Genomic DNA, 22,527 nt, shown 5'->3' on the forward strand with positions numbered 1-22,527 from the left:
AACCCATAAAGTAAAATGTAACATCCATATATGGCCAGCTATGTAAACTTTAACATAGATTTATCCTGCAATAGATGTCGTTCAATTGGTAACATACATTTTTGTCTTCTTATAATGCCTCTTAAGGGGAAAGTAATTGAAAGTAACTGAATGTAATCAGATTATGTTACTGAGTTTGGGTAATCCAAAGTTACATTACTGATTACAATTTTGGACAGGTAACTGTAATAGATTCCATTTAGAAAGTAACCTACCCAACCCTGGCAAGATGTTTTTCATAGATCCAGTGCAACAGTTTACATACACCTCAGCCAAATACATTTAAACTCAGTTTTTTACAATTCCTGACATTTAATCCTAGTAAAAATTCCCTGTTTTAGGTCAGTTAGGATCACCACTTTATTTTAAGAATGTGAAATGTCAGAATAATAGTAGAGAGAATGATTTATTTCAGTTTTTATTTCTTTCATCACATTCCCAGTGGATCAGAAGTTTACATACACTCAATTTGTATTTGGTAGCATTGCCTTTTAATTGTTTAACTTGGGTCAAACGTTTTGGGTAGCCTTCCACAAGCTTCCCACAATAAATTGGGTGAATTTTTGCCCATTCCTCCTGTAACTGAGTCAGGTCTGTAGGCCTCCTTGCTCACACATGCTTTTTCAGTTCTGCCCACAAATGTTCTATGGGATTGAGGTCAGGGCTTTGTGATGGCCGCTCCAATAACTTAACTTTGTTGTCCTTATGCCATTTTGCCACAACTTTGGAAGTATGGTTGGGGTCATTGTCCATTTGGAAGATCCATTTGCGACCAAGCTTTTAACTTCCTGACTGATGTCTTGAGATGTTGCTTCAATATATCCACATACTTTTCCATCCTCATGATGCCATCTATTTTGTGAAGTGCACCAGTCCCTCCTGCAGCAAAGCACCCCCACAACATGATGCTGCCACCCCCATGCTTCATGGTTGGGATGGTGTTCTTCGGCTTGCAAGCCTCCCCCTTTTTCCTCCAAACATAACGATGGTTATTATGGCCAAACAGTTCTATTTTTGTTTTATCAGACCAGAGGACATTTGTCCAAAAAGTATGATCTTTGTCCCTAAGTGCAGTTGCAAACTGTAGTCTGGCATTTTAATGCCGATTTTGGAGCAGTGGCTTCTTCCTTGCTGAGCGGCCTTTCAGGTTATGCAAATATAGGACTCGTTTAATGTGGATATAGATACTTTTGTACCTGTTTCCTCCAGCATCTTCACAAGGTCCTTTCCTGTTGTTTTGGGATTGATTTGTACTTTTTGCACCAAAGTACGTTCATCTCTAGGAGACAGAACGTGTCTCCTTCCTGAGCGGTATGACGGTTGCGTGGTCCCATGGTGTTTATACTTGCATACTATTGTTTGTACAGATGAACGTGGTATTTTCAGGCATTTGGAAATTGCTCCCAAGGATGAACCAGACTTGTGGAGGTCCACAATTTTTTTTCTGAGGTCTTGGCTGATTTCTTTTGATTTTCCCATGATGTCAAGCAAAGAAGCACTGAGTTTGAAGGTAGGCCTTATAATACATCCACAGGTACACCTCCAATTGACTCAAATGATGTCAATTAGCCTATCAGAAGCTTCTAAAGCCATGACATAATTTTCTGGAATTTTCCAAGCTGTTTAAAGGCACAGTCAACTTCGTGGATGTACTTCTGACCCACTGGAATTGTGATACAGTGAATTATAAGTGAAATAATAAGTGTATGTAAACTTCCAACTTCAACTGTACATTTTTGTTCAAAATTACATATTTGAAGTCCAAAAATATCTCAGATGCAGATATTTCCATGATATTTTATGAAAGGTATGTTTAATATTTTTTTGAAATATATTTTCGTACTCAGTGGGCTAAATTACAATAAAACAACTACTGCGCCAACATGTTAATTGACTGTAAGTCGCTCTTGACACGATTCTCTCAGGAATAAATGAGGACACCTCTATATTTTTCAACGTTGATGTTTGGATGCAATTACACTGCGACTAATTGGCCTACTTCACAATTATCACATACTAATGATACTGCATGAGGAAGACACTAATAGGAGAGAGAGGACAGAGGAGGAAACAACATACTCTTGATTTGGTCGGCTTTTGAATATCTAGATTTAAGTGTGCACGTGAATGTGTGTGTTTGTCTTAATGAGTGTGTGTTGGTAATGATGGGAGCGGAGACATCAAAAGAGTGTGAGCCACAGTCAAGCTGATGAAAGCATCTGTACCTTGTAGCAGGTCATCTGACAGAACGGTGGATCTTCTGAACCGGGTTATATCTCCTCTTTACCTTTATCTCCTCTTTAACTTTACTGGTGTGTTAATATCAGGAGGAAAAATGCGTATGATGTTGTGTTCCGTTATACAAGGGATGTGGCTAAGGTGCTGCTAAGTGGTAGTCCACCACGTGTGCACTCCACATCCTCCTCCCCCATCCTCTTTCAATCTACCCTTTTCTCCCCGGCCCTATTCTCTCCTCCTTCCTTGTCCTCTTGTTCTCCCCCTCTGTCTTCCCTCCTCCTCTCCCTCTGTCCCCCCCCCCTCTCTCTGTCTTCCCTCCTCCTCTCCCTCTGCCCCCCCCCCCCTCTCTCTGTCTCCCCCTGTGCGTGTTTGATGTGACAAAGGCGTGTAGTGTGACACACTGAGAGGACTGTTTAATTTGATCCAACCAGATGAGGACAAACACGCTGGGACATAACTCCTTTTCTCTCTCTGTTGCTATCTTCCCTTCTTTTCAATGATGTTTGTTCTTCACTCTCTCTCTCTGTCTCTCTCTCTCTCTCTCTCTCTGTCTCTCTCTCTCTCTGTCTCTCTCTCTCTCGCTCTCTCTCTCGCTCTCTCGCTCTCTCTCGCTCTCTCTCGCTCTCTCTCGCTCTCTCTCGCTCTCTCTCTCTCTCTCTCTCTCTCTCTCTCTCTCTCGCTCTCTCTCGCTCTCTCTCGCTCTCTCTCGCTCTCTCTCGCTCTCTCTCGCTCTCTCTCGCTCTCTCTCGCTCTCTCTCGCTCTCTCTCGCTCTCTCTCTCGCTCTCTCGCTCTCTCTCTCTCGCTCTCTCTCGCTCTCTCTCGCTCTCTCTCGCTCTCTCTCGCTCTCTCTCGCTCTCTCGCTCTCTCTCGCTCTCTCTCGCTCTCTCTCGCTCTCTCGCTCTCTCTCTGTCTCTCTCTCGCTCTCTCTCTCTGTCTCTCTCTCGCTCTCTCTCTGTCTCTCTCTCGCTCTCTCTCTGGCTCTCTCTGGCTCTCTCTGGCTCTCTCTCGCTCTCTCTCGCTCTCTCTCTCTCTCTCTCTCTCTCTCTCTTGTTGGAGTGTGAGGTCCTGTGACCGTGAGGCCTCTTTCTTCCTAATTGTCTTGTAAATGACCTTTTCTATATTTTAGACTGTACATCTCTCCTCTCTTCTCCTCGTCACCTCTATATTCCTCTCGTATCCTCTCCTCCACTCTCCTTTCCTTTCCTTTCCTCTCCTTTTCTCTCCTCTCTCCTCATGCCTATTCTGTATGCAGTGGTACTGTAGAGGGCATCATTATGTGGCCTGTATTTGAGTCATTTTTATTTAAACAGCAGGACAATAGGCTGTTGATTGAGGGAAACAGGAGGTAGACAATGGGGTTCTGTGGAACATAATACAGCACCATTTTCCAGCCCCAGCTTTAGAAGGGCCCAAGCTCATTGTGGAGCTCTAGAGAGGAAAAAACGGTGCTTAGGAGGAGGAATATTTTGCCGTGGTATGTCATTATTTTGCAAATTTCTATTATCTCATCATGTTGTCTTCATTGTAATTGCAGCTAATTAGGGGGCTAGTTAGAGGCCTGGCTTTGAGGCCGGCTTTGCAGTGAAAGGAGCGCACCGATTACCGCTCGACAAGAGAGGAAGCACAGAAAGAGGAGATTAATGTGGTTACCTTGACGACACTGGCTTCCATCTGCGAGGAACAATGCATTTTTGTTTCTTTGGATCAGTTCAGATCAACAGAATGAGCTGCCTGCCTGCGCTCCCTCGGTGACAATGCTGAATTCTGTCGAACCCAACGGGCTAGGCTCTCTACCCCCCTCGCCCCTCACCTCGACCTCCCCCTGCCGCCCGATATACCCCTGTCGCCCCCAATCACTCTACCTCTGAGCTCCCTCCCTCCTTCCCATGCTGTCTGTGTATCCGTCCGTCCGGCGGGCCCTGAGTAAAAAGCTTAGCGCTCTCAGCAAATGTTTGAGAGAGTGCTCTCACACACCCCGTCGTCAGATGAAAGCAGGGTGTGTGTGTGTGTGTCCCATGTTCTGAGAGGTCATGGCCTTGTCACACACAGAGCTGTGAGGTTTACTCCCCAATCCCTCCAGGCTCCAAAGCACTTCATGAAATAATAGTCCCTCTCTTTGTCTCTCCTTCCCTCTGTCTCTCTCGATCTCCCTCTCTCTCTCTCTAGGCTGTTGAAGCAAGCAACACTAGGGGAGGCCCTTCATCTCAGAGCAGGGCCCCAGGCTCCTGTATTTATGTGTGTGAGAAAGAGAGAGAAGAGAGTGGAGAGGGAGAGATTGATCAAGGGAGCTGTGTCTCATACTGTATGTCGGGGGGAAACGAGAGGAGACTGAGTCAAATGTATTGGACTTTGTCAGAAAGAACGAAGTCAGGGAGCGATTTATGGAGAAAAAGAGAGAGAGGGAAAGAGAGAGGGGGGAAGAAAAAAAGAAGGAATAGGCTGCAGATCACATGTGACGGTCAATTGTGATCCTGAGTTAAAGAGGTTCTGAGCACAGAACACAATGTCAATCCATCTGGTGTTCACTTTAAACAGGGGGGGGGGGGGGTTTAGAAAAAAGAGGGATACAATTCAGGGAATGCCAGAGACATCTGCTCCCGTGGGCACAACAATAAAACTCCATGTAGATCAGCCTATTTACACCACTAGAGACTGGTTTACAGAGTATTGGGCTCAGTGGGATGTGTGTGTGTGTGTGTGTGTGTGTGTGTGTGTGTGTGTGTGTGTGTGTGTGTGTGTGTGTGTGTGTGTGTGTGTGTGTGTGTGTGTGTGTGTGTGTGTGTGTGTGTGTGTGTGTGCTTGTGTGTGTGTGTGTGTGTGTGTGTGTGTGTGTGTGTGTGTGTGTGTGTGTGTGTGTGTGTGTGTGTGCTTGTGTAGTGTGTGTGGGTCACCCAATTACAATGCTCTCTCACACTGGGATTGTCTGTTGCTTCATGTGATTGTCCATTTACCCTCTCGGTAGGTCATTAACAGCAGGGGTTTATTTCTCTTATGACCATTATTATATTATGATAATTTACTGAATTGTTTATGAATCACTTCAGGAAGGAGACAGTGGAAGTGTTAGCCATTGAATTTGTTTTTAGAGAAGTTGCCTTTTGAATCTCCTTTGTAGGCGTTCTGGCAGTAAGGGAATCGTTGATGTTTTTAAATATGTCATTTTTTTTCTGCTCAGCTTTTGGAAAAGTTGGAAGATTAGGTGGTAATTTTACAGGTGTGAAAAAGTCCTTAAGCACCTCGAATCTCAAACACATTTTCAGAAAAGACGAGGTAATCTCGGTAGTTTGGGGACTGGTGCGTGCGTGCGCTGGTGTGTTTGTGTGTCCGTGTGAAGTGTTTATCTTTGTGCAGAATTGAGTTTCTTTTAACGTCGAGTCAAAGTAGAGGTCCGCCACTTCTCTCTAATTTAACATGTCATCTGTCTCCAAATCACTTCAAAGATGAGCCAACTCATGCCAAAGACTTCTTCCTTTTCCTCCTTACTTTCTTTCTTTCTTTCCTTCCCTAAGTTTCCGCCCGCGCCAGAAAACAACATCTAAACACAATGTTTTAAAAGAACTGGACGGAGAGTGTAAACTTTCAGATGTGATTCCAATAGTACACAGCTGCTGCTGCCGACCGTGCGTCTGCTATTCCCCCCGGTTCACAAATCTGATGATGATTGAACCGCGGACAGAAAACATCCTCATTACGCTGGGCTCTCTCTCTCTCTCCACCTCTCTCTTTCTCCTGACTGTAAACATGGACCTTCATGATGCATGGGGTGAACACAGTTGTGTGTCTCACTCTGGGGACTGGACTTGGCTGGGGAGCAGGGACAGAAGCTATCTGGCCAGAAAGCACTGCAGAAGAGCCTTTTGTATCCATAACTCTCACTTTTATTAGCACAACCTTTTAACCAATACCCCTTACCCCTAACCTAGCTGGAGTTATAATCAAATAGCTGCTGGCCTGCTCAACATTAACAGACAATGGTGTCTCTCTTAGCATGGCCGTCCAGTGACTACCCAGGGACAGGATGCGGTCTCTCAAACATTTAGGGAGAAATGTAGCATCAAGTCGACATTTATTTCACATGCTTCGCAAACAACCGGTGTGGACTAACAGTGAAATGCTTACTTACGAGTCCTTTTCCCACAATGGAGAGATAAAGATGAGATCAAATAAAAATATATACATAGTGACACAAATAACAACGACGAGTAAAAGTATCATGGCTATATATAGGGAGTATAAAAGAACATGGTTAAATACAGGGAGTACCAGTACTGAGTCGATGTGCAGGGGCACAAGGTATGTTCATGGAGGTAGAGATGACGTGACTAGGCAACAGGACAGATAATATACTGTAGCAGCAGCGTATGTGGTTAGTGTGAAAGTGTGTGTGTGTATAGAGTCAGTGCAAGAGAGTTAGTGCAAAAAAGGGTCAATGCAGGTAGTCCTGGTAGCCATTTGATTAGCTATTTGGCAGTCTTGTGTAGCAGTCTTATGGCTTGGGGATAGAAGCTGTTCAGGGTTCAGGGATCCAGACTTGGCGCGCTGGTACCGCTTGCTGTGCGGTAGCAGAGAGGACAGTCTATGGCTTGGGTGGCTGGAGTCTTTCTAAACAGATCTAGGATCAGCTTGCCCTCCCCAAATCCTAACCTTAACCATTAGGGTCATAACTGACACATTTCTAGGGGGGGGGGGGGGGGACACTTCATCCTACTCCGACCCAAACCCTCCCAGCCCTCAACTCGGTGACCAGGGGTAACCATAGCAACCTGAGCCAGTCCCTGTCAGAGACGCTGGTGACCCTAATGGCGACATTTATGGCATGTTGTCAATTATAGTACGCGGAACAGCCATTATAGACCCCTGCTCTCTCTCTCTCTCTCTCTCTCTCTCTCTCTCTCTCTATCTCTATCTCTATCTCTATCTCTATCTCTCTCTCTCTCTCTATCTCTCTATCTATCTCTCTATCTCTCTCTCTATCTCTCTCTCTATCTCTCTCTCTATCTCTCTCTCTCTCTCTCTCTCTCTCTCTCTCTCTCTCTCTCTCTCTCTCTCTCTCTCTCTCTCTCTCTCTCTCTCTCTCTCTCTCTCTCTCTCTCTCCTCTCTCTCTCTCTCTCTCTCTCTCTCTCTCTCTCTCTCTCTCTCTCTCTGACAATGGGACCGTTCAGAGCTGCATAGTCAGCCTCTGCTCTCACAGTGACAGCATGTAATATAATGTTAGCTAATGGTTCCATATGGTTTTGATGTCTCAGTTGGTTGGAGGTTGGATTATGAACTGTGTGGTTTATGGGTTTGATTCCCTCTTGGGCAACATACATTATACTGAATTGGAGAACTGTGGTCACAAGTGTTAGTTCAATAAGCATATGTGGCACTGATCCACTGTATAGTTCAGTAGCCTTCTATAGCAGAGACACATTCAGACAGTATGAGGCATGCCTTATGACTTGGTCAGAATTGCAAGCATGGTGGAGTCGGTCATCTGGGTGTGTGTGCGCATATGTGAACATCTTTGCGGAAGACGGACGTGTGTGCCTCTGGGCTGTTCCAGGAAAGGCAGCAGGTGGAGGTATAAGGCATTATCAGGGTCAGAGAGGGTGACATGACCGTCTGGTTATTTACATATATTTTTTATTTAACCTTTATTTATCTAGGCAAGTTGCTGAGCCAATTGTGCACCGCCCTATGGGACTCCCATTCACGGCCGGATGTGATGCAGCCTGGATTCAAACCAGGGACTGTAGTGACGCCTCTTGCACTGAGACGAAGTGCCTTAGACCGCTGCGTCACTCCGGAGCCCAATAGGTAGGTAGACAGGGTCCTCTGGACAGGAGGGGATGGAGGGAGGGAAGAGGGATCGGTAGGAGAGAGGATATAGAGAGAGGGAGAAGGGGGAGATCCAAGGCGATATTTGACGCTCGTCCAGGTCCCCAGAACATCAGGAGATGCCTTCGAAACCAGCCTACTAGGCGCAACGGTGAGCGATATTACCATCAAGTAGGCTTGGGTTTTGCTAGGGCATTGTCGATGGGGACGGCTGATTGGCGTGAGCCGCGAGCTCCGAAGGGTTACGTGTTCAATCCCAGTGCCAGGAAGTGTTTTTCCCCCTATCCCAAACCTTAACGCTGACCTTAGAGGAAGGGTCAGAGAGGCATGGCTTAGTGGGGGCGTTAACGTCCTTAACCCATACACTGAGTGACCTTGTCAAGAGATTAGACCTCTTGGTCTAATGGTTAAAAATACTATATGAGGTGTTGTCGCATAACATCAATGGTGTAAACTATACACACTTCCTGGTGTTAAAAATACTATATGAGTTGTTGTTGCAAAACACTGAGGGCTCTATTTACGGCTGGCATTAAGCCAGTGGAATTGTCAAAAGCATGCTCGTTTGCAATTTCGACCTGTTAAAGCCTGCGCTCTTCTATTTTCAAACCCCAGCACCAGGATCTGTCATTTACCTGTCTTATATGAATCAAATCAAATTTTATTTGTCACATACACATGGCTAGCAGATGTTAATGCGAGTGTTGCGAAATGCTTGTGCTTCTAGTTCTGACAGTGCAGTAATATCTAACAAGGAATCTAACAATTCCCCAACAACTACCTAATACACACAAATCTAAAGGGGTGAATGAGAAAATGTACATGTAAGGATATGGATGAGCGATGGCCGAGCAGCATAAGCGAGATGCAGTAGAGGGTATAAAATACAGTATATACGTATGATATGAGTAATGTAAGATATGTAAACATTATTAAAACTGGCCTTATTTAGAGTGCATTGTATAAAGTGATCCATTTGTGATCCATTTATTAAAGTGGCCAGTGATTGGGTCTCAATTTAGGCAGCAGCCCCTCTGAGTTAGTGATTCCTGTTTAGCAGTCTGATGGCCTTGAGATAGAAGCTGTTTTTCAGTCTCTCGGTCCCAGCTTTGATGCACTTGTACTGACCTCGCCTTCTGGATGGTAACGGGGTGAACAGGCAGTGGCTCGGGTGGTTGTTGTTCTTGATGATCTTTTTGGCCTTCCTGTGACACCGGGTGCTGTAGGTGTCATGGAGGGCAGGTAGTTCTCCAGACCGCACCACTTCGATTCATTTCGTTTCATTTGATTAAAAACAAGGCAAGGCCTCCTCTCAATGAAGGCAGATTTTTTTCCGGTCATGACCAACGCATTCGCCTGGTAGTCTAGACTCTCGATAAAAGGTTTGGCTCGTGAGACCGCTTTAAGCTTTATTAAAGATCAACTTTGGCAGCAGCAAAACAGTGAGTGGACATCCCAGGTTTATGTAGGCTATTACATTATTTTAGCCAGCTCCTGTTATTATTTTGAACGATATTGAAAAAAACTCTGTGTAGTCTATATGCCCATCATGGAACGAGAGATGAGATAATCCGGTGACACTCGTATTTAGAAAAATCTCTGTTGTTTTCCTTTAACAATGCTTGTTTTCCGTTTCGCTTGATAAAAAAACAAGCCCTTACTGAGTAGGCTAACCTTGCCCTACTATAACAAAAGCTGGTTCAACAGAAATGTGTCTGGTGTCCTTCTTATCGTGGCCATGCATTAACTTAGTAGCCTTATCCATAAAAGGTGTCTGAATGGTCTACTCGTGAGGCTTTTGCCAACATACTTTTGCATTATTCACAATTCCCATAGGCCTACCTTCAGTACATACTTATTCGGCTGGTAACCATCCCCATTTCAACAGAGTGCCTCTTTTTCAGGTACAAAATATAGGCTATTCACATTTTTCAGTCCTACAACATAGTTCAACGGTAGGCTTAGGCTATATCTTGCTTATTGAGAACCTGCCCCACACATACAATGTCATTTATGGGAGCCTAGTATTTTTTAGTTGAGGAGAAGTGCGATGCGTAAAGGCCTATACTCATTGAATCCAATTTCAACAATGCTGACTGCCAACATTCCGACAACCATATTGAGCAAACACTGGACGTTTATGTTTTTTAAACTTTGCTATTACTCGTTACTATAGCCTATGCTCTTTAATTAACTATAGTGTCAACCCACAATAGACCAGGACGAGAATATTCCGTGCCCCTAGTCGAATTGGAGTTAATGACAACGCAAAGACCGTCAATAACCTACAGGACTTGAGACAAATGCATGCAGTATTAAGCCATGGAACTCCTTGATTGGCTAGTGAGTGGCCAAGGCCTCGTCACACCTACAACTTGTTTGTTCATCAAAACCCAGCCCATTCGCGGCCCCGCCATTTATTGCACTCATAACGACTGTGAAAACAGCAAATATATTTCGGACACATGCCTGGACCTATAGCTCTGCCGTCAGACCTTAGATTTACCGTTGTGTTATGTTTGATAATATAGAGCACTGAAAGTGTTAATTCCCTAACACTGACAGAGTGTAACAACATAACTCAAAGTGTGAACCAGTATAGATACTGGCCCAGTGTTAAATTGAACACTGTCAGTGTTCGATTTAACACTGGAGTATTTGCTGTGTACAAAAAGCAAGGTGTAGTCAGTCCCTAAGCTATAGCTAACAATACGTGTATGATCTGTGTAGTAATATTATTCGAATCAGAAACCCATTTGCGTTGCTAGTTATAGCCTAATGTTAGCTAGCTAACGTTGAACCTAGTTTGTTAGCTTCAGCCACCTGCAGTTTCATACTACAGCTATGACAATGTTTGTGTTGGTAGTAGAATGAGTTGGGATTATGCCGGTTCATTGTTTAGCTAGCTCGCTAGGTACTTAGCTACATGTCTAAACAAAAGACTCCACTTCGGCCGGATTATTACATGACCCATCAAATTAGCCAGGTGTGTCTGGGGGTGATTACGGCCATCTATTGTCTTTCATGAACATGTGTACATGTCTAGACAATAGTGACTCATCCACTTAGATAGATGTGGCTGGGGATGGTTATAGCATTTCCTTTACATGACCCATAAATATTTTTATCTGGACACGTTCTGTATTTGATATTCATAATATATAGTAACCACTTCTTTGTACTGTTTACACCTCCTGTATCCTGTGCATGTGACAAATACACTTGTGTGTTTACCACATGCCCTCACATGTGACTCCTTAAAGAGATGGGTGGGGCTAACGCTTAAGAGGGTGTGAACGATGCTGAATGGGTGTAGACAAAGAAGAGCTCTCCAGTAGGTGTACCAAAACATTCAAGAGACATTTTCTCAAAAGTGGGGTTACAAGTTTATCAACTTTCAAAGCAGAATTATTTCCCCATTGTTCCTCAACTGCAGTGTATGATATACCAGTTGCTATCTCTGAGTCTCTACTTTTATCCAATGTAAAAAACAGAATTTCATATTTTTGCTACATAAGACCGTATCGAGGCGGTCGGTCACATATAGCCTACGGTGTGATGTGTACTATGTAGTAAGACGTTTAATAAAACAGTGATGTTTTAACTAGCAGGTTGACGTTTATTGTCATGAGTTTTGTCCTGAAGGCAGATCTGAGTGATTTCCCCTCAGATAGGCCACCTGCAAAGTCAAAATTGGCTATATTGAAAAAAGTAATGAAAAGAAAATGAGGTAATTGGTCTTAATTTAAGGTTAGGGTTAGGCATTAGGGTTAGCAGTGTGGTTAAGGTTAGGGTTAAGGGTTAAGTTTCAAATCTGATTTTATGACTTTGTGACTGTGCCAGCTAGTGATCACCCTGCAGAGCTGCCTCAAGAACACTATTTATCACGAAACCTGCGTTTAACTACCTCGTTATATTATAATATTGGTATTAGACGTTAAGTTATGCACGATGAGCAAATTAGGTAGCACCTCAAACGACGATATGATACATACATTAAAAAAACAGTATCCCTTCATCATTAGTTTGGTGTTTTATGTAAATAGTGTGCTATTTACATTACCATAGAGGTTCAGTGTCTCTCTGGTGGTACGTATTGGAACTGAAGGTAAACAACGCTGAAACAATGTTGAGACCTTGTCAGGGTCAAATGAACTCTATTTCCCAGCTCAAACAACATAACCCAGGAATAATGACTGTAGGGAATCTAAGGAGAATTAGTCCTATTGAATATCAAAGAGAACAGGCATCACACACACAGGGATGTAAACTGGTTAATGAGGGGTTGGAGGTCCGGGGTGTGTACTCTCTGCTGAGTGTGTGGGTCACACACACCGGAGAGAGAGAGAGACACACACACACACACACGACCCCCACCACCCACCCACACCTCTAAGATGCACACAGCCACCCTTCCCCAGCCCCCCTGGCAGGGCCTGTCTTGTCTCTCCGTGCCCAGCCGATCTGTGTCGCTCCGCGTGGGCAGAGGTGCCAGGGAGATGCCAGGGCTTTGTGTGCCACATTGGATCAAGCTAACGTGGGTACGTAGCGAGGTTATTCCACCTCCCTCCTCTACCCCCCTGCCACCTACCCCCAACCACCCTTCTATAGGATGATTGAAGAATCAACAATATGTGCATTTTGATGCCATTGTACTCTACCCCTCCTCCTCCCACCTTCAGCCCTTCTTTCCTCCCCTCCCTGTGTAGGCCGTGTTGGCGATGCCCTCTGTGCCATCTGCAGTGGCCCCCGCCCCCTGGCCCTCCTCCACCTCCCACTCCTCCTACTCAGCGCTGGGTAGGCTTAACCATCTGTGTGCCAGTTTGTTCTCACAGTGAGGGTCGATAGAGGTGGCCCGAATGACTACAACAATACACAAATACATTGAGCTCTACCTTCTTGTAGACCTGCATATACAGACCTATACAGTATTTACAGAACAACATTCTCAAGCTCTTACATACGTGCACAAACTCAACCATGCATAGATAAATGATACTCTGTGTACAACCACATAATACATGACAGATTACACATTTTAATCAAATGTATATACATTTGAATTTAATATCAATTTACAGCTAACTAGTACTTTATGCCGTCTTGTTTCGTTGTCTTTTATGCTTTGCCCAGAAAGCACATAGAACTACCTCAGCGAACATTAAGCACATTGAGCAAATACTGAAATCTGATGTAAATATGTTATGTAAATACGTGCAGGTTGTGGTGTAATTATCCCAGAGCTGGAGTCAGGCAGCAGTAAATGGTGGGTGTTAGACTGTAAAAGGTTTAGAGATGTTTCTCTATAGCTCAACGTGTGGCGCAAGGCCAACTGGCTAGCATCCATTCCTTTCCCCTCTTCTCCAAATCCTGTACACCTGAGGGTACATCTTCTAGCCTGCTGTCCCCTCACCCGCCCCCTCACCCCTCCAACTTACCCCTCCATCCTTGGCGTCCCTCCAGTCCTCCTCTCTCTCCTCAGGGCCCCAAAGCTCTGTCTGAACCCCTGAATATCTGCCACGCCGTCACCATACCGCCATACCTCCATACCACCGTACCTCCGTACCACCGTACCACCGTACCTCCGTACCTCCGTACCACCGTACCTCCGTATCACCGTACCACCGTACCTCCGTACCTCCGTACCTCCGTACCTCCGTACCTCCGTACCACCGTACCTCCGTATCACCGTACCTCCGTACCACCGTACCACCGTACCTCCGTACCTCCGTACCACCGTACCTCCGTATCACCGTACCACCGTACCTCCGTACCTCCGTACCTCCGTACCTCCGTACCTCCGTACCACCGTACCTCCGTATCACCGTACCTCCGTACCACCGTACCTCCGTACCTCCGTACCTCCGTACCACCGTACCTCCGTACCACCGTACCTCCGTATCACCGTACCTCCGTACCACCGTACCTCCGTACCTCCGTACCTCCGTACCACCGTACCTCCGTACCACCGTACCTCCGTACCACCGTACCACCGTACCTCCGTACCTCCGTACCTCCGTACCACCGTACCTCCGTATCACCGTACCTCCGTACCACCGTACCTCCGTATCACCGTACCACCGTACCTCCGTATCACCGTATCACCGTACCTCCGTACCACCGTGCCTCCGTACCACCGTACCTCCGTATCACCGTACCACCGTACCTCCTTATCACCGTACCACCGTACCTCCGTACCACCGTACCTCCTTATCACCGTACCTCCGTACCACCGTACCTCCTTATCACCGTACCACCGTACCTCCTTATCACCGTACCACCGTACCTCCTTATCACCGTACCACCGTACCTCCTTATCACCGTACCTCCGTACCACCGTACCTCCTTATCACCGTACCACCGTACCTCCTTATCACCGTACCACCGTACCTCCGTACCACCGTACCTCCGTACCACCGTACCTCCTTATCACCGTACCACCGTACCTCCGTACCACCGTACCTCCTTATCACCGTACCACCGTACCTCCGTACCAATGTACCTCCTTATCTCCGTACCACCGTACCTCCTTATCACCGTACCACCGTACCTCCGTATCACCGTACCTCCGTACCACCGTACCACCGTACCACCGTACCTCCATACCACCGTACCTCCATAACACCGTACCTCCATACCACCGTACCTCCGTACCACCATACCACCATACCATTACAATCCTAATCCATGACTCTGACTCTGCCAAGGCAGACTCCCTCCCCCAGTGAGACTGCTGGGGCTTGGGGGCTCCACAGTACTGCTTCTATGAGCTTCAGGGACACCCACTCAGCCTGGCACCTAGTGCCAATCTCCAACCTCAGCCCACTAGTGCCAATTTCCAACCTCAGCCACCTTGTGCCAATCTCAGCCCCCGAGGAGGAGGCAGAAGGGCTGGGCAGACAAAGAAAGGGACCCCAGCCAGAGAGGAGAGGAAAAGGAGAGGAGGGTAGAGAAGGGGAGAAGAGAAAAGAGGAGACCTGTTCAGTATCTGACCTAGTCTCATGGCATCTCAGCTCAGATCCCTCTCCATGCAATTGTGTCTCACCCACACACTGAGATACCCAACAGACCAACGCTGCCACAGGGCTCACATCTACAGCTTACCTGTACCATCACAGGTCCTATAGACAGTATATAGTAACATCAGAACCATTGTATAGTCCTGCGCATGGCCATGTTCTAAAGAAAAACTTGAATACACCCCCATCTCGAAGATGCTGCCGTTTAATATAGAGTTTATTTTAGAAATGAGATTATCTCTTTACTTAAAGAATATGGTTAAATGAAAAACAGTGAGTGACTGTGTCATTATTTGGAGAGACAGTAGCAGCTTGAATCTAGTCTCCCAGTGCCTGGAGCTGTAGAGCTTGGTACACTACGGTCTCCTGTGCTGTTGTTTCCCCCAGATGGACTTTTCAAAACGCTCCGCCACAAAGCATACTGTAGAAAATCACATCAATACCGCGAGCAGCCTCTCTCTCCTATACTACTGACAGAATACGCACACGCACACACGCACGCACGCACGCACGCACACACACACACACACACACACACACACACACACACACACACACACACACAGACTGCTCAACTGAAACACATCATTTGAAGGGTTTTGCGTATGATGTGCAATACAAACAAAGTGCAGATTTGGTTTTCTAAAGATGTGCTGTGAAACAATGTCGTCTTCGTGTGGAGAAGACGCCAAATCCCACTGGCTGGATGAATAAAGTCACTCCGAATCCTGGAGGCGGTGTGTGTGTGTGTGTGTGTGTGTGTGTGTGTGTGTGTGTGTGTGTGTGTGTGTGTGTGTGTGTGTGTGTGTGTGTGTGTGTGTGTGTGTGTGTGTGTGTGTGTGTGTGTGTGTGTGTGTGTGTGTGTACGCATGTGTATGTGTGTTGTAGATGTACAAATACTTTGAGATAACGACTAAGAGAGACAAAACACATATAAATTATCTTAGAGGTGGGGGCAGGGGGGGGGGCGGGCGGGCGGGGTAGTGCGTGTCTGTGTTTGGGGGGGGTGTGTGTGTGTGTGCAGTGAATATGCGTTTGGGGGTTGGGTGAGGTGTGTATGTGTAGCAGTGTGTGTTTTATTCTTGACGCGGAGGGACAGACAAGGAGGTCATTACTAGGACCTCCTGCCGAGCTCCATCACGTCTCTAATGGTGCAGAGAGATCTAAAACCTCCACACTCATTCTCCTATCCTCCATCATCCCTCCTTTCCCATATCCTTCCTGCTTTATTCCCCCTGTCACATACCTCTTAGCGCACCACTCTCTCTACACACACACACATATACTCGGTACAAACACATTTTCCACTAAACAGCTCTTGTAATGCACAAGCTGAAGTGTGCTGTTGTTTGACACTTGTTTGGTAGGGCAGACAGAGCACTTGAGACGGTGGGAAGTGCTATTCTATCAACCGTTTTCTCAGTCTGTTACATCAGTTGTGTCCGAATCCAATTTGTCCCAGGTAAAAGCTTCCTGTACTCTGATTCAGTCTAACCTCTCAGACCAGGGAGGTGTGTGGCTCTATATCCACATGAAACAGGGCAGCTCTTTGGAACAGCAGTGTGAATGTAGTCCTCTTCTCAAGGCTCTCCTCCTCTCCTCTCCTCCTCTGCTCTACACTCTCTCCTCTCCTCCTCTCCTCTCCTCTCCTCCTCTGCTCTACACTCTCTCCTCTCCTCCTCTCCTCTCCTCCTCTGCTCTACACTCTCTCCTCTCCTCTTCTCCTCTCCTCTCCTCTCCTCCTCTGCTCTACACTCTCTCCTCTCTTCCTCTCCTCTCCTCCTCTGCTCTACACTCTCTCCTCTCCTCTCCTCCTCTCCTCTCCTCTCCTCCTCTGCTCTACACTCTCTCCTCTCCTCTCCTCCTCTCCTCTCCTCTCCTCCTCTGCTCTACACTCTCTCCTCTCCTCCTCTCCTCTCCTCCTCTGCTCTACACTCTCTCCTCTCCTCCTCTCCTCTCCTCCTCTGCTCTACACTCTCTCCTCTCCTCTCCTCCTCTGCTCTACACTCTCTCCTCTCCTCCTCTCCTCTCCTCCTCTGCTCTACACTCTCTTCTCCTCTCCTCTCCTCTCCTCCTCTCCTCTCCTCTCCTCCTCTGCTCTACACTCTCTCCTCTCCTCCTCGAGGCTCTTCTTCTCTCTCTTTTTCTCCTTCTTTTCTTCTCCTCCTCCTGTTCATGTCTTCTCTCCTCTCCTCTCCTCCACCGAAGCTAGCCCCAATCAGCGTGTCCTCTAAAGGCCGTAGTGAAACGCCACTGTACATAATGAAGAGGTTTTTAATAAGGAGAAAGAAGGAGAAGCTCTGTTGCTTGGTCCTGTCTTTGTGTGAGAAGTGAAGAAGGGGAGATACTGTAGGTAGGATGGATGTTGAGCTTGTTCTGTGTGTGTGTGTGTGTGTGTGTGTGTGTGTGTGTGTGTGTGTGTGTGTGTGTGTGTGTGTGTGTGTGTGTGTGTGTGTGTGTGTGTGTGTGTGTGTGTGTGTGTGTGTGTGTGTGTGTGTGTGCGCGCGCTCGCATGAGTGGGTCACTGTCTATGTACATACACACATGCTTTGTCAATCATTTACCTTTTATTTATCCTCTTTCAGAAACATTCATTAACCCTTTGTTGACATGAGAGTCCTTTTGAGTCGCTGGCTGTGTTGCGTGTCTGACACAAAACACAGCTAGATTAATTATGTGTCAGTAGCTAAAGCTTGACAATAACTAACGAATATGAAAAATAGCTCTATTTATTATTGCAATAATGAGCAATTTGAGGTGAATAAAAAGCAAACTAATTAGTAACAGGCTAGGAAGGCACTCACAACAACATGTCTTGGTAATTAATTTTCTAGTCTGGGAAGTCATCTTAAAAAACAACACTTTATTCAACATTTAAAGTGAAGTACAAAGTGTTGTTGCAGCTGGGTTACAGACAGTTGTGTTTGCTGTTTAACTTGGCTGGGAAGTTCTGATATTCTGTGTCAGAATAGTGACAGAGAGCATAGAATTTTCATAGAGAGAACGCACACAGTCTCCTAGTTTAGCCTACTGTTTATAGCCCAGTCAATTATAACATATAGATGACTATTCAGCTGCAGAGTGGAATGTCTGGCCACGTTGCTGCAAAGGGACTATCAGACAAATGGACAGAAAGACAGAGGAAGAGAGAGAGATGGGCGGAGAGAAAGTGGGGTGAGAAAGAGAGAGGGGAAGGAGAGAGAGAGAGCAAGAGAGAATGATCTTATCACACGTCATCCTCGTCTTTCCCCACTGACATTCAGGCTTCTTATGTTGCCTAAGTGTCTGTATGGGCAGGGATAGCAGAGGCCACATCCTATTAGATCAGTATCCTTAGTGTTATGACCGAGTTTAGAGGGCTGTGTGGTGATGTCTGCTGTCTGTGTGTCTGTCAATCTGCCCGTCTGTCTGTCAGGCCTGTGTCTTGTTAGTATGTGTGTGCATACAGCCACTGTGGGCTCTCCTGGCAGAGTGAGATAGCAGGCTATCTTGATGGTTTCTCTCCACTGCCACTCAACCTTCTGAGAGCCACGTCCTCCAGTCCTCCTGTGTGTCTGATAAACCCACATCACAGGACACTCACTGTCTCTCCCTCACTGCCCATCCCTGAGCTCTGGGTCTGCTCTGAGTTCTTATACAGGATGAGGAGAAGAAGGAGAGAGAGGAAGGAGAGAGGGAGGGAAGGAGAGATGGAGGGAAAGATGTCTGAGGTCTCAGGTATTGACACCAGAGCTGACGCTGGGACAAGGAGAGAAGGAAAGGAGGCGGCAGGAAGCGAAGGTGTTTTCCTGTCATGGTCACATCGAATCAACATTTATTGGTCACGTACATCGTTGAGCAGATGTTATAGTAGGTGCAGCGAAATGCCTGCGTTATTAGCTCCTAACAGTGCAGGAAACAAATGTCAAACTAAATAAGCATCAAATAATAGTACAAAAACAATAATCAAAACTAGAAATCGTGGGTGACAAGACGAATCCAGTTATAAACCCAAATAACACTTTATCAGTAATCCAAAAGCAATATATGCGAATGTAACACATGGGATATGAGCCTGGTGTCTCCCATGGGAGTTAGACCAAGAGGAAATTCCCACTTGGACCAAGGGCAGACACTGGTTTTTAAGTTTACAGGCAGGGCCACGTCATCACGTGACCACGAGTAACCGATTCATGTCCGCTACACGTACAGTATATTAGAATGAGCTGCACTATGTATATAAAAGTATGTGGACACCCCTTCAAATGAGTTGATTTGGCTATTTCAGCCACACACGTTGCTGACAGCTGTATAAAACTGAGCACACAGGCATGTAGTCTCTATAGGGGCGGCAGGTAGCCTAGTGATTAGAGCGTTGGACTAGTAACCGAAAGGTTGCAAGATCGAATCCCCGAGCTGACAAGATAAAAATCTGTCGTCCTGAACAAGGCAGTTAACCCATTGTTCCTAGGCTGTCATTGAAAATAAGAATTTGTTCTTAACTGACTTGCCTAGTCAAATAAACGTTGGCAGTAGAATGGCCTTACTGAAGAGCTCAATGACTTTCAACCTGGCACTGTCATAGGACGCTAACTTTCCAAAAGTCAGTTAGTCAAATTTCTGCCCTGGTCAACTTTAAGTTATGTTATTGTGAAGTGGATACGTTTAGGAGCAACAACGGAAGTGGTAGGCCACACAAGCTCACAAAATGGGACCGCTGAGTGCTCTAGCGAGTAGTGTGTAAAAATCGTGCGCCCTCGGTTGCAACACTCACTACCAAGTTCCAAACTTCCTCTGGAAACAACGTCAGCACAATAACTGTTCGACGGGATCTTCATGAAATGGGTTTCCATGGCCGAGCAGCCGCACACAAGTCTAAGATCACCATACACAATGCCAATGGTTGGCTGGAGGGGTGTAAAACTCGCCACCATTGGACTCTGGAGCAGTGGAAACGCATTCTCTGGAGTGAAGAATCACACTTCACCATCTGGCAGTCCGACGGATGAATCTGGGTTTGGCATTACCTGCTCGAATGCATAGTGCCAACTCTAAAGTTTGGTGGAGGAGTAATAGTTGTCTGAGGCTGTTTTTCATTGTTCGGGCTAGGCCCCTTAGTTCCAGTGAAGGGAAATCTTAACACTACAGCATACAATGACATTCCAGACGATTCTGTGCATCCAAGTTTGTGGCAACAGTTTGGGGAAGGCCCTTTCCTGTTTCAGCATGACAGTGCCCCCGTGCACAAAGCGAGGTCCATACAGAAATGGTTTGTCGAGATCGGTGTGGAAGAACTTGACTGGCCTGCACAGAGCCATGACCTCAACCCCATCAAACACCTTTGGGATTAATTGGAACGCCGACTGCGAGCCAGACCTAATCGCCAAACATCAGTGCCCAACCTCACTAATGCTTTTGTGGCTGAATGGAAGCAAGTTCCCTTAGCAATGTTTCAACATCTAGTGGAAAGCCTTCCCAGAAGAGTGGAGAAGCTGTTATAGCAGCAAAGGAGGGACCAACTCCATATTAATGTCCATGATTGTGGAATTGGATTTTCGAAGAGCAGATGTCCACATACGTATGTGTAGAAATCAGTACATGAATACACAGTGTGAAAAACAGTATACAAGAAACGGTCCAGTGTTTAATATCTCTATATACAGTGGGGTCCAACATTATTGACACCCTCAATAAGGATCAGCAACAATGACTGCAGCAAACAAATAATTCAAACACTGAGCTATATTGTATGCCCCAAACAATTGGGAAATCTAGACTCTGTGTACTTATGGTGGCATTCTCTAAGGTGCTGTTTCTCTAACAGCAGAGCAACATCATCCGTGCAATGACCTCCACCCTAGTCTCCCTCCCTCATTTCTCCTTCTATTCCCCAGATTGAGCAGAAAGGGACATGGAGGACAGAAGGGGAGGGTCAGACTGCTTGTTCTAATGGCCCTGATGTGTGTGTGTGTGTGTGTGTGTGTGTGTGTGTGTGTGTGTGTGTGTGTGTGTGTGTGTGTGTGTGTGTGTGTGTGTGTGTGTGTGTGTGTGTGTGTGTGTGTGTGTGTGTGTTTGTGTTTGTGTTTGTGTTTTGTTGTTGTGCGTGTGTGCGTGTGCGTGTGTGTTTGTGTTTTGTTGTTGTGCGTGTGTGCGTGTGCGTGTGTGTGTGTGTGTGTAATGTTGAGGAAGGGGAATGTTTACTGCCTGTCTCCTGCAAACCCTGTGATCTCTGGGCCTCTAATGCACTACAGCTGTGAGGGTCGACGACACCGGGTCTCTGATGAACGGCTTCATTGTAATGGACCCTGTGTGTGTGTGTGTGTGTGTGTGTGTGTGTGTGTGTGTGTGTGTGTGTGTGTGTGTGTGTGTGTGTGTGTGTGTGTGTGTGTGTGTGTGTGTGTGTGTGTGTGTGTGTGTGTGTGTGTGTGTGTGTGTGTTACTCCTCACCTCTCCTGGTCTACGCACTGAAAACATAATTCATTTTAGGTCACGGCTATACCTCAATAAGGTTAAGGACTCGACTTCTGTATTTTACGTTCATTGAAACCATCTCTCATTGTTCTTCATCTCCTAGCGCTGTAAACAATCAAAAGTAGCATTCTAAATGGATGAAAAGTTTTCTAACACCTTTTGTTTCACCTCAGATGAATTTCTTTTTTCATTCTCTCCCGTGTTGCTGCTGTTATATTTTTCTTTTCTCTTTTACCTTTCATAGAACAATACCACCTCCGTCTCTCTGTCTCGTTCCCTACTGCAGCCTTGACGTTAAAGGTTCTCGAAAATGTTTAACGAGGAACAATGGCTACCTAACACGGAACCCAAACCGCCTGCGCGCTTGCGCCATCGTGCGCTATCGTGCATACATTTATTTTGTCCCCCTACACCAAACGCGATCACGACAAGCAGGTTCAAATATCAAAACAAACTCTGAACCAATGATATTAATTTGGGGACAGGTCGAAAAGCATTACATATCTATGGCAATTTAGCTAGTTAGCTTGCACTTGCTAACTAATTTGTCCTATTTAGCTAGCTTGCTGTTGCTAGCTAATTTGTCCCGGGATATAAACATTGAGTTGTTATTTTACCTGAACTGCACAAGGTCCTCAACTCCGACAAATTAATCTACACATAAAACGGCCAACCGAATCGTTTCTAGCCATCTCTCCTCCTTCCAGGCTTTTTCATCGTTGAACTTATATGGTGATCGCATCTAAACTTTCATAGTATTACCATGACAAGCGGCAAAACAGTTCGTCTTTCAATCATCCACGTGGGTATAACCAATGAGGAGATGGCACGTGGGTACCTGATTCTATAAACCAATAAGGAGATGGGAGAGGCAGGACTTTCAGCGCGATCTGCGTCAGAAATAGGAACGACTTCTATTTTAGCCCTTGGCGTCGCAGGCGCTCATTGGCGCGCGCAAG

At 46.1% G+C, this 22,527-nt stretch overlaps 1 protein-coding gene across 1 annotated transcript; it reads left to right on the plus strand.

The window, feature by feature from the left end:
* The first annotated feature begins 12,496 nt into the window (after positions 1-12,496).
* On the plus strand, positions 12,497-14,721 carry LOC129866070 (uncharacterized). Its single transcript, XM_055939189.1, has 3 exons — positions 12,497-12,640; positions 12,843-12,896; positions 13,582-14,721. The coding sequence occupies exons 1-3, from the start codon at positions 12,497-12,499 to the stop codon at positions 14,719-14,721; spliced, it is 1,338 nt and encodes a 445-aa protein (XP_055795164.1).
* The last annotated feature ends 7,806 nt before the right edge of the window (positions 14,722-22,527 follow it).

The sequence above is a fragment of the Salvelinus fontinalis genome, chromosome 11 (genome assembly GCF_029448725.1).
Source record: "Salvelinus fontinalis isolate EN_2023a chromosome 11, ASM2944872v1, whole genome shotgun sequence".
Lineage (NCBI taxonomy): Eukaryota > Metazoa > Chordata > Actinopteri > Salmoniformes > Salmonidae > Salvelinus > Salvelinus fontinalis.

Excerpts from the sequence above, each read along its gene's own strand:
- LOC129866070 (XM_055939189.1), top strand. The coding sequence starts at position 12,497 with ATGCACACAGCCACCCTTCCCCAGCCCCCCTGGCAGGGCCTGTCTTGT. Across the intron at positions 12,641-12,842 it reads ATTGGATCAAGCTAACGTGG|TGGCCCCCGCCCCCTGGCCC; the intron begins GTACGTAGCGAG and ends TGCCATCTGCAG. Across the intron at positions 12,897-13,581 it reads CTCCTCCTACTCAGCGCTGG|GGCCCCAAAGCTCTGTCTGA; the intron begins GTAGGCTTAACC and ends CTCTCTCCTCAG.